This window comes from Babylonia areolata, chromosome 4, assembly GCF_041734735.1.
Source record: "Babylonia areolata isolate BAREFJ2019XMU chromosome 4, ASM4173473v1, whole genome shotgun sequence".
In the NCBI taxonomy this organism is placed as follows: domain Eukaryota; kingdom Metazoa; phylum Mollusca; class Gastropoda; order Neogastropoda; family Buccinidae; genus Babylonia; species Babylonia areolata.
The window spans coordinates 32,252,961-32,265,460 of NC_134879.1; the positions used below are offsets into that span (position 1 = coordinate 32,252,961).

At 45.2% G+C, this 12,500-nt stretch overlaps 1 protein-coding gene across 4 annotated transcripts in view; it reads left to right on the forward strand.

Moving 5' to 3' along the window:
• LOC143281074 (tyrosine-protein kinase receptor-like) overlaps positions 1 to 12,500 on the forward strand; it is a 347,133-nt gene that overhangs the window by 315,535 nt on the left and 19,098 nt on the right. For all 4 annotated transcript variants that reach the window (XM_076586005.1, XM_076586004.1, XM_076586003.1 and 1 more), the window contains 5 exons: positions 278 to 532; positions 1,687 to 1,728; positions 5,203 to 5,319; positions 8,618 to 8,837; positions 12,222 to 12,312. In XM_076586005.1, coding sequence (XP_076442120.1) covers positions 278 to 532; positions 1,687 to 1,728; positions 5,203 to 5,319; positions 8,618 to 8,837; positions 12,222 to 12,312 — 725 coding nt within the window. The remainder of the gene's footprint in view (positions 1 to 277; positions 533 to 1,686; positions 1,729 to 5,202; positions 5,320 to 8,617; positions 8,838 to 12,221; positions 12,313 to 12,500) is intronic.

Here is a 12,500-nt window from a genome sequence, read left to right on the forward strand (position 1 = left end):
CCATTCTCGGAACGCAACAAAAGCCATCCACCATTCTCGGAACGCGACAAAATGCAACCATAATCCACTGAACGCAACACAATCCACCTACCATTCTCGCAACGCGACAAATATTCAGCCATCATCCACTGAACGCAACACAATCCACCTACCATTCTCGCAACGCGACAAATATTCAGCCATCACCCACTGAACGCAACACAATCCATCTGTCATCACGGACACTGAAACACCCCCCACCCCCTCCCTCCCCCAACCTCTCCCTCTGTCTCCCCAGGGAGTCACCCCGACCACGGGGCGCTGAGAGTGCAGCCCGTCAGCTGGGGATGCCCCTGTGACTTCCTCTGTCTCTGGACCCACCCGGACAGGCTGGGGGGCGGCAGGGGGGAGGGGGCGGAGAGGGGGCCGAGTCCAGGATCCCCCGGGAGCAGGCAGCAGCATGAGAGTGAGGAGGAGGAGGTGGCGGAGGCGGCGTTCCGCTGTATCTGCCCGGCGGGCACTGTGCTAGCAGCGGATGGCTTGACTTGTGTCGGTGAGATAATGTTGGCTTTGGTTTTTCTCGCTCTTTGATTCTCTCTCTCTCTCTCTCTCTCTCTCTCTCTCTCTCTCTCTCTCCCTTGCACAGAAGTTTATATTTCTCCACATAGAAATATACATCACAAGGTTGTTTGCTTTTTTTTGGGGGGGGGGGGGGGGGGGGGGGTTAATGGAAAAAAATGAAGAAGAAAAAAATCTAATAACATAACAACCACAAGTTTCATTACTCTGAAGCACACTTTTTTTTAAAGTCAAAATAACATGTTAAAGTTTACCACGGACACACACACACACACACACACACACACACACACACACACACACACACACACACACACACACACACACACACACTCTCACATACACACACACACACACAGACAACCGAACACCGGGTTAAAACAAAAATGGCATCATTGAGTGTACTGACAACAACAACAACAACAAAAATCTTGAATTAAAAAAACATTCCGCTCTTTATTTTCACGTCTTTTTACATAATCATTTTAGAAGCGTAGTGTGTGTGTGTGTGTGTGTGTGTGTGATTTTACTTGTACTTGTTGGCTGTATGTGTGTGTGAAGAAAGAGCGTGTTGGTTAGGGTGGTCCTGGAGGTGTGACGGATGGGGTTGGGAAAGGAGTGTGTGTGTGTGGTGAGTGGGTGTGGGAGGGAGGTGAGAGTGTGTGAGTGCACTCACGTATGAAAATGAAAGGGAAGAGGAAGCGGTGTGTGTGTCTGTCTATATGTGTGTGTGTTTGTGTGTGTGTGTGCGTGTGTGTGTGTGTGTGTGTGCATATGTGTGTGTGTGTGCGTATATGTGTGTGTGTATCTCTGTGTGTGTGTATTTATGTGTGTGTGTGTGTGCGCGCGCGCGAGCGCGTGTGTGTGTGTGTGTCTGTCTGTGTGTGTGTGCGCGCGTATGTGTGTGTGTGTGTGTGTGTGTGTGTGTGTGTTTTACATCAAATGCGATGTAGCGTGTATGGGCCAGTTCGCACACTTTGCCATCTCCTTAAAACTGAAACTCAGACTCTCTCTCTCTCTCTGTATGTGTGTGTGTATGTGCGTTTGTGTGTGTGTGTTTGTGTGCGTGTGAGTGTGTGTGTGTGTGTGTGTGTGTGTGTGTGTGTGTGTGTGTGTGTGTGTGTGCAGTTCCAGAGCCAGAAGTGGACGACCCAGACCCTATCGTAGGAGGTGAGCATGACATTGGATCCTGTTGTTGTGCACTCACATGTTAAAGGGTATTGCTTTGCTGATTTCATGATAATGTAATAATAATGGTAGTAAAAAATAAAAATAAAAAAGACGAACAAGAACAACAACATAAACAACAACAACAATGATTTGTACACAGGTTTTGTATTTGTATTTCTTTTTATCACAACAGATTTCTCTGTGTGAAATTCGGGCTGCTCTCCCCAGGGAGAACGCGTCGCTACACTACAGCGCCACCCATTTTTGGGGTATTTTTTCCTGCCTGCAGTTTTACTTGTTTTTCCTGTCGAAGTGGATTTTTCTACCGAATTTTGCCAGGAACAACCCTTTAGTTGCCGTGGGTTCTTTTACGTGCGCTAAGTGCGTGCTGCACACGGGACCTCGGTTTATCGTCTCATCCGAATGACTAGCGTCCAGACCACCTCACAAGGTCTAGTTGAGGGGGAGAAAATATTGGCGGCTGAGCCGTGATTCGAGCCAGCGCGCTCAGATTCTCTCGCTTCCTAGGCGGACGTGTAAGCTCTAGGCCATCACTCCACAGTATTATGACCAGTCATGGCAACAACGCTGAAGTTAGAAGGTCCCATAGCCTGTAACTCACTAAGTACGGCCAGTCCTCTCTTCTCCTCTACACCCCTCGGATGTCCAGTGGGTGTCTCAATAACCCAACCTTTAGCTTCCGTCGTCAGAACTGTGGTATTCTTTGTCAACTTTCACCTCTTCAGTATAAGAGCCTTCCGCTTGCAATATTTTGATGATGGTAACTGGGGTGAAACGCTGTTAACGTCGTCTCTTTCGCCGTTCGTATGGAAAGAGTTAACGGGCCATCGTATGGTCCTTGTGCAAGGCAGCTTTGCCCCGACGTTCCTCACTCCACCCAGGTGCGAACGAACACCTGACTTGGGTCTGGGAAGGTTCATTAAAAGCAGCGGAAAGAGAGGACTGGGCCCCGCCTACCTGCGCCTAGCGCCAGACACAGAGGATATGAATTCATTGTCCCGATGACCGCACGAGGCTGTGGGACTTTTAAACTTAACCTTTAGTTTCGGTTTCGGTTTCGGTTTCGGTTTCTCTGGGAGGCGTCACTGCGTTGGGACAAATCCATGTTCGCTACACTGCATCTGGCTATCTTCTTGTTTCCAGAACCCGCCAAGCGCTGACCTGGATTACAGGATCATTACAGTGCGTGTTTGATCCTGAACCTTTATTGCGATGATCTTCGCAAGGAGGGAGGTGGCAGAATGGTTTAGACGCCCATCTGCCAATACAGAGTCTGTGAGGGTCCGGGTTCGAATCCCGCTCTCACCCTTTCTCCTCAGCTTGACTGGAGAATCGAGCTGAGCGTCTAGTCATTCGGATGAGACGATAAACCGAGGTCCTGTGTGTAGCACGTACTTCGCGGACTGAAAAAAACCCACCATGGCAATGGGAGTATTGTCCTCTGGCAAAAATCTGTAGAAGAAACCCACAAAATATAATCTGCTTGCATTCAATGCCTGACAAAGCGCGTTGGGTTATGAGGCTGGTCAGGCATCTACTTTGCAGATGTGGTGTAGCGCATATGGATTTGTCCGAACGCAGTGACGCCTTCTTAAGTAACTGAAACTGCAATGGTGATTACTGTCACGGGTTGATCATGAACTTTTATGATGATGGTGATTATTGGTGGTGGTGATTACTGTGACGGGTTGATCATGAACTTTTATGATGGTGGTGATTACTGGTGGTGGTGATAACTGTGACGGGTTGATCATGAGCCTTTATGATGGTGGTGATAACTGTGACGGGTTGATCATGAACCTTTATGATGGTGGTGATTACTGTGACGGGTTGATCATGAGCCTTTATGATGGTGGTGATAACTGTGACGGGTTGATCATGAACCTTTATGATGGTGGTGATTACTGGTGGTGGTGATTACTGTGACGGGTTGATCATGAACCTTTATGATGGTGGTGATTACTGTCACGGGTTGATCATGAACCTTTATGATGGTGGTGGTAACTGGTGGTGGTGATTACTGTGACGGGTTGATCATGAACCTTTATGATGGTGGTGATTACTGGTGGTGGTGATTACTGTGACGGGTTGATCATGAACCTTTATGATGATGGTGATTACTGGTGGTGGTGATTACTGTGACGGGTTGATCATGAACCTTTATGATGATGGTGATTATTGGTGGTGGTGATTACTGTGACGGGTTGATCATGAACCTTTATGATGGTGGTGATATCCGGTGGTGGTGATTACTGTGACGGGTTGATCATGAACCTTTATGATGGTGGTGATAACTGTCACGGGTTGATCATGAACCTTTATGATGGTGGTGATAACTGTGACGGGTTGATCATGAAGCTTTATGATGATGGCGATTACTGTGACGGGTTGATCCTGAACCTTTATGATGGTGGTGATAACTGTGGCGGGTTGATCCTGAACCTTTATGATGATGGTGATTACTGGTGGTGGTGATTACTGTGACGGGTTGATCATGAACCTTTGTGATGATGGTGATATCCGGTGGTGGTGATTACTGTGACGGGTTGATCATGAACCTTTATGATGGTGGTGATAATTGTCACGGGTTGATCATGAACCTTTATGATGGTGGTGATAACTGTGACGGGTTGATCATGAAGCTTTATGATGATGGCGATTACTGTGACGGGTTGATCCTGAACCTTTATGATGGTGGTGATTACTGTGACGGGTTGATCCTGAACCTTTATGATGGTGGTGATTACTGGTGGTGGTGATTACTGTGACGGGTTGATCATGAACCTTTATGATGATGGTGACTACTGTCACGGGTTGATCATGAACCTTTATTATGGTGATTACTGTCATGGGTTGATCATGAACCTTTATGATGGTGACTACTGTCACGGGTTGATCATGAACCTTTATGATGGTGATAACTGTCACGGGTTGATCATGAACCTTTATGATGGTGATAACTGTCACGGGTTGATCATGAACCTTTGTTATTGTATTATTTCCCTGTTTGAAATTCGGGCTGCTCTCCCCAGGAAGAGCGCCTTACTACACTGAGAGCGGCATCCATTTTTTGTGCATTTTTTCCCTGCATGCAGTTGGGGGGTTTTTTCCCTTGTTTTCCTATCGAAGTGGATTTTTCGACACAATTTTGCCAGGGGTCGACATAATTTTGCCAGGGGACAACCCTTTGGTTGCCGTGGATTAATTTACGTGCGCTAAGTGCATACTGCACACGGGACCTCGGTTTATCGTCTCGTCCGAATGACTAGCGTCCAGACCACCACTCAAGGTCTAGTGGGGGGGGGGGAGAGAAAATGCTGCCGGGATTCGAACAAGTGCGCTCAGATTCTCTAGCTTCCTAGGCGGACACGTTACATGTAGGCCACCACTCCACTAATTTTGATGATGATGATGATGATGATGATGATGGTGATGACTGTGACGGTGTGACAGGCCCGCTGAGGGAGGACAGGGGCCGGAGCGCGCACGGCATGCCCGTGGAGACGGCCGTCATCGTCAGCATCTCGGCCATCATCGCTCTCATCATTCTCGTCGTCGTCTTCTTCGTCTGTACGTCTTCACTGGTAGAGAGAGAGAGAGAGAGAGAGAGAGAGAGAGACATACAGATAAACCATCCTATCCATCGTAGATGCACATGCACACACACGTTTCCTGTTATCACGTGCTGTGACGCTGAAAAACAAGACGCTGTGAAAGTACAATGCCGTCATAAAAGTGCACACACACACACACACACACACACACACACACACACACACACACACACACACACACGCACACACACACACACACACACACACACACACACACACACACACACAGAGGCAGACAAACAGAGTTGGAGGGGGCGGGCGTTATGTGTGTGGGTATGTGGATGGGTGTAGGTTGGTGTGTCTTTCTCAAGATTAACGTATTTTCATTTTGGGTGATATAAGACCTGTGTGTGTGTGTGCTTGTGTGTGTGTGTGTACGTGTGTGTGTGTGCTTGTGACTAACTTCGATGCGTTCGCTTCAGATCCGCTGTGTGAGCTTTCGTGTGGTTTGTCAAGTGAGCAGTATTTTTGAAGAGCATCGCTACGTCTTTGAAACCTCCAGTTTTTCTGGTGTTTCTTTTTTTTTATGGGCTTTTTTTTTTTTTTCTTCTACATTTCTCTTCCTTTCTTACCCCCTTCTTGCTCTAAAAGCAGCTTGGCATGATCCGTGGTACTTAGTAAAAAGATGTAGGTATAGTTTTCTTTGTTTGTTTGTGTTTGTTCTCTGCCTGGGTTATCTTCGAACCTTTTTGGTAAATCTGACGGAACGTTTGGTTTTGTTTTCGTCTTTGTCTTTGTCCGACGAAAGTCTATTTTGTGGCCTCTGTGTGTGTGTGTGTGTGTGTGTGTGTGTGTGTGTGTGTGTGTGTGTGTGTGTGTGTGTGTGTGTGTGTGTGTGTGTGTGTGTGTGTGTGTGTGTGTGTGTGTGTGTGTCGTCTCCAGTTCGACTTGACAGATTTAATCTCTTTTTTTTTCTATCGTATCAAGCGCATCAGTGCGGGTTTTTTTTCTTTTGTCGATTTGTACTTAGTTCTTTGCATGGAATCCTCTTTTTTTCCTTGTTTTTTTCTTTTTAAGTTCATTTCTCTTTTTTTTTTCAATTTCGTAATACAGTTTTTATTCGCCGCGTTGTCTGCAGGGTGGTTTTTGTTGGGGTTTGTTTGTTTTTTGTTGCTGTTGTTTTGTTTTGTTTTTGTTGGTAAGTCCGATCTGGGTCTTTTTTCCATTTAATCAAAGGTGCTGATATATATATATATATCCCTCTCTCTCTCCTCTTTCCTCTCTCTCTCCTTTCTCTCTCTCTCCCCTCTCTCTATCTCTCTCTCTCCTCCCCTCTCTCTCCCTCTCTCTCTCCTCCTCTCCCTCTCTCTCTCCGTCTCTCTCCTCTCTCTCTTTCCTCTCTCTCTCCCCCTCCCCCTCTCTCTCCCCCCTCTCACTCCCCCTCTCTCTTCTCTCTCTCTCCCCTTTCTCTCTCCCTCTCTCTCTCTCTCTTTCATCTCTCTCTCCCCCTCTCTCTCTCTCCCCTCTCCCTCTCTCCCTCTCTCTCTCTCCCCTCTCACTCCCCTCTCTCTTCTCTCTCTCTCCCCTTTCTCTCTCCCTCTCTCTCTCTTTCATCTCTCTCTCTCCCCCTCTCTCTCTCTCTCCCCTCTCTCTCTCTCCCTCTCTCTTTTCTCTCTCCCTCTCCTCCATCCCCCGCTCTCTCTCTCCCTCTCTCTCTCTTTCATCTCTCTCTCTCCCCCCTCTCTCTCTCTCCCCTCTCCCTCTCTCCCTCTCTCTCTCTCCCCTCTCACTCCCCTCTCTCTCCTCTCTCTCTCCCCTTTCTCTCTCCCTCTCTCTCTCTTTCATCTCTCTCTCTCCCCTCTCTCTCTGCCCCTCTCTCTCTATCCCCCTCTCTCTTTTCTCTCTCCCTCTCCCCCATACCCCCCCTCTCTCTCTCCAAACATGAAGAGGTCAGCCCACGGGACCGCCTGTGGTCGCTGTGTCAGGTCTTTTATCTTTCCTTCCTTCCATCTGTCCTTTCTTCCATCCTTCCTCCCTTCCCTCTTTTCTCCCTTCCTTCCTTCCTTTTTACCCCTTTGCCTTCAATCATTCAGCCTGTCTCCTTATCCCAGACATGAGGTCCAGCCCCCAGGACAACCTGTGGTTGCCGCGTTAGGTCTTCGTTCCTGCCTTCCTTCCTTCCTTCCTTCCTGCCTGCCTCCCTTCCTTCCTTTCGGATTTCCTTCCTTCCTTCCTTCCTTCCTTCCTTCCTCCCTTTCTTCCTTCCTCCCTTTCTCCCTTCCCTCATTCCTTCCTCCCTCCCTTCCTTCCTTCCTTCCTTACCTTCCTTCCCTCATTCCTTCCTTCCTTCCATCCTTCCTTTCTTCCTTCCTCCCTCCCTTCCTTTCTTCCTTCCTTTCTCCCTTCCCTCATTCCTTCCTCCCTTCCTTCCTTCCTTTCTTCCTCCCTTCCCTCCTTCCTTCCTCCCTTCCTTTATCCATTATTACATTCTGTCTATCTCACTCTCCAAGACGTGATGAGGTCCAGCCCCAAGGACAGGCTGCGGTCGCTACGTCAGGTCCTTCTTTCTTTCTTCCTTCCTCCATTTTATTTCTTCCTCCCTTCCTTCCACTCCCCCCTTCTGTTCATCCATCCATCCTTCCTTCCTTCCTTCCTTCCAACCTTCCCTCATTCCTTCCTTCCTTCCTTCCTTCCTTTCTTCACTCCTTTTTTTCTCCACCTCTCCCAGACGTAATGAGGTCCAGCCCCCAGTACAGGCTGTGGTCGATACGTTAGGTCTTTCATTCTTTCTTCCTTCTTTTCTTCCTTCCTTCGTCCCTCCCTTACTTCCATCCTTCGTTTCTTCCCCCTTCCTTCCTTTCCTCATTCCATCCTTCCTCCCTTCCTTTATTCATTCATTCTGTCTGTCTGTTCCCCCTCTGCCAGACGTGATGAGGTTCAGTCCCAAGGACAGGCTGTGGTCGCTACGTTTGGTCTTCCTTCCTTCCTTCCTTCCTCCCTCCCTTCCTTCCTACCTTCCTTACTTCCATCAGTCCATCCTTCCCCCTTCCTTTCTTCCTCCCTCCCTCCCTTCCTTCCATCCTTTCTTCCTTCCCTCCCTCCCTCCTTCCTTCCTTTATCTCTTCCTTCCTTCCTCCATCCCTCCCTTCCTCCCTTCCTCTTATCCTTCCTCCCTCCCTTCCTTCCTTCCTTCCATCAATCCATCCTTCCCCCTTCCTTTCTTCCTCCCTCCCTTCCTTCGTTCCTTCCTTCCTTCCCTCATTGCCACCTTTATTCATTCCTTCATTCTGTCTGTCTGTTCTCCCCTCTGCCAGACGTGATGAGGTCCAGTCCCCAGGACAGACTGTGGTCGCTCCGCCAGGTGCTGACCCGCTGCCTCAGGAACCGCTCCCAGTCGCTGCCGCTGCACAACCTGCCGGCGTCGGCCCTGCCCGCCCGCGTGCTGCACATCAACCCCAACTACAGCTTCATCGCCAACAAGGTGTCCGACACCAAGCTGCCCGAGATCCCCAGGGACAACCTCCGCATGGCCACGTCAGTATCTGGAGGAGGAGGGGTAGGGGCAGATGGGGAGGGGATCGGTGAGGGGGGAGCGGGGGGTTTGAGGGGGGGGGGGGGGCTGATACACACGAAATACGAACGATTTATTGATCCCACATCAAGAAGAACGTTTTATTGATCCTACATCAAGACGAACGATTTATTGATCCGATATGAAGACGAACATTTTGAGGAACGTTTTATTGATCCCATATCAAGACGAACGTTTTACTGATCCCACATGAAGACGAACGTTTTACCGATCCCACATGAAGACGAACGTTTTATCGATCCCATATGAAGACGAACGTTTTATCGATCCCACATGAAGACGAACGTTTTATTGATCCCATATCAAGATGAATGTTTTATTTATCCAATATGAAGACGAACGTTTTACCGATCCCACATGAAGACGAACGTTTTATCGATCCCATATGAAGACGAACGTTTTATCGATCCCACATGAAGACGAACGTTTTATTGATCCCATATCAAGATGAACGTTTTATTGATCCCACATGAAGACGACAGTTTTATTGATCCCATATCAAGATGAACGTTTTACTGATCCCACATGAAGACGAACGTTTTATCGATCCCACATGAAGACGAACGTTTTATCGATCCCACATCAAGACGAGAGTTTTATTGATCCCACATCAAGACCAATGTTTTATTTATCCCATATGAAGACGAACGTTTTATTGATCCCACATGAAGACGAACGTTTTATTGATCCCACATGAAGAGAGTTTTATTGATCCCACATCAAGACGAGAGTTTTATTGATCCCACATGAAGACCAATGTTTTATTTATCCCACATGAAGACGAACGATTTATTGATCCGATATGAAGATGAACGATATATTGATCCCACCTGAAGATGAATGTTTTATTAATCCTACGTCAAGACGAACGTTTTGTTGATCCCACATATCAAGACAAACGTAGAGGAGCAATACTATTCACCAGATATGAGCTTTGTACGCAAATCGGGGTACTCACGACATGCCAACAATAAAACTGCATTTCGTCTTGTCAATAGTCAGATTTCTAGTTGGTTCAATGTGGAACGAGGGTGTAGACAGGGATATCCACTATCACCTTACCTGTTTAGTTTATGTGTTGACATACTAGCAATTATGACACGGGTAAAATAAAGACATAGAAGGTATAAAAAAAAATAATGATATGGAATATAAACTCTCTCAATATGTAGATGACACTGAATTTCTATTAGCAGGTAACAGAAAATCATTTGAGACTTGCATACACTTAGTGGACACTTTTGGAAGTAAATCAGGCTTGCGTATCAGATCTGGGAAAACTAGTGCAATCTGGCTAGGAAGCACAAAACAGTTCTAATGTTCGTTATTCGGAGCATCCTGACACTGAATGAAACCAACGAAAGTTAAAGAGCTTAGGAGTTTGGGTTACGAATGATTTACAAAACTGTGCTAATATAAATTGCTCAATGGCTGTGTTAAAATCATTTGATTCCTTCAAAACTTTTACATTAGTGGATTTTGCTACCAATTTATAAGTTGTTTTTTTTTATGGAACTAAAAGCAAGAAAAAAAAATAGTAGAAAAACATAAAAGCGTCCGATAGTGTGGTCTTGGACTACCAGATTTGAAAACACTTGCAGCTTCTTCAAAATTAACATGAATACGGAAAATTGGGAAAACTTATCATAAATGGATAAATATTGCTATGGCCATTTTTCCTTTGCTGGAGGATTTTCATGAATATGGGCCACAACTAACATAATTCTTTTCTAAATCAAATATGTTTTGGACAGAGGTTTTTTTAACAACATATACGGATTTTTTTCTGTGAATTTAATTGTAGGAACTCAGCTGAACTCCTTGCAGAGCCAGTGATTTAAAATCAAAGAATACAGGTAGGGGGAAAAATTGGTATGGGTATACATTGTATAGCACATTTTTTGGTTGAAAATGGATATTTTCTTTCTTATGAAGAATTCAAACGTAAATATAATGTCGATTTAAATTTCATTACTTTTTATGGTTATAAGTCAGCAATAAAAGAGTACATTTGACAACCAAACATAACTATAGATATTGACATATGCTTGAAAATGTCTGTATTTTTCAGTAAGTTGACATCGATACCTAAAGGCTTAAAGCTATATTATGATATACTGATTGACAACGGTACCCATCCACAATGCTGTTCAAAATGGGATGAAAAATGCAATGCTATATGTGTTTGGAAAAAAAATGTTTTTCTTATGCTAATAAGATTTCAGATGTAAAACTGAAATGGCTTCAGTTGAGAATCATATACAGATGTCTGGGGACAATGTTATGTTAAAGGAGATGGGGGTGATTAACAGTGATCTTTGCAGTTTTTGTAATATAATGAAAGACAGTATAAGACATATGTTATAGCAGTGCACAATTGTTCAACGTTTCTGTCAAGCATTAACGAATATAATGAATAAATTATGTCCAAACCTTCAAAGTTTACATATAACTGAACCATTAGTTATATTTGGATTTGATAACAATATGATCATTGATTCCACCTTTTATTTCATCCTATTGTTAGCTAGACAATACGTATACCAGTGCAAGTTAAACAAAACTGTGTCTGTTCTACAAGGTTGTAACAATAAACTGAAATAAAGATACACAAATGAAGAATACGCAGCCCGAAAAAAAATTACTCAATGATTTTATCATCAGATGGATTCCATATAAAGCCATGTTTATAGATACAAACTAAAGTGATGAATATAATGTTCAACTACATGACGTACAATCACAATATTGATCTAGATATATTCAATGTTTTACATCACAGCACAAGACGAAAAAAAAAGTCTAATGACGATGTAAATTGCAACACCCAATTTATCAAACTTACTAGATTCCGGCGTGTGTGTGTTTATGTTTATGTGTTTATTATCATAGTATAATTTTGTGTTTTAAAAAATGCGAGTGTGTATGTAGATGTATGTGTGTGAGTGGTTTTGTGTCTTTTTTTGTCTTTTTATTCATTTAATGATAATTTTAATAATTATATCACAGTATCTTTTTTTCCCCTCAGTCGTTTTTCTCCTCTCTTCGTGTGTATAGTTAGTTGGATGTGTGTGTGTGTGTGTTTTGTAATGTTGATATGATATAGAAAACTTTTAAAAAAAATTTTAAAAAAAGAGTTCGAAGAAAAAGAAAAACTCCATTTCTGGGGTATCCGGACCAAACAGGGCAGTTGGTATTTCGTGATGCACAGTCAACGAACGAAAATTCAAAGGGAACCTGTGTTGAGGGGGTCCTCGCTTTACGTCCCATGACATTCTTTGACAAGTTATTGTCAGCAGTTAACCCGGCGTTACACTGCATTACAGGCAGCTAGGCTGCGGAGCCTTCGGGGAGGTGTACAAAGGATTCTTGTCCGGCATGTCTGGAACTGAGAGGGAGGTCGCCGTGGCTGTGAAGGTACAGTGTGTGTGTGTGGGGGGGGGATGTTTGTGTGTGCGCGCGCGCGCGTGTGTGTGTCTGTGTGTGTGTGGTGTGTGTGTGTGGAACTGAGAGGGAGGTCGCCGTGGCTGTGAAGGTACAGTGTGGGTGGGTGTGTGTGTGTGAGTGTGTGTGGTGTGTGGTGTGGTGTGGTGTGTGTGTGTGTG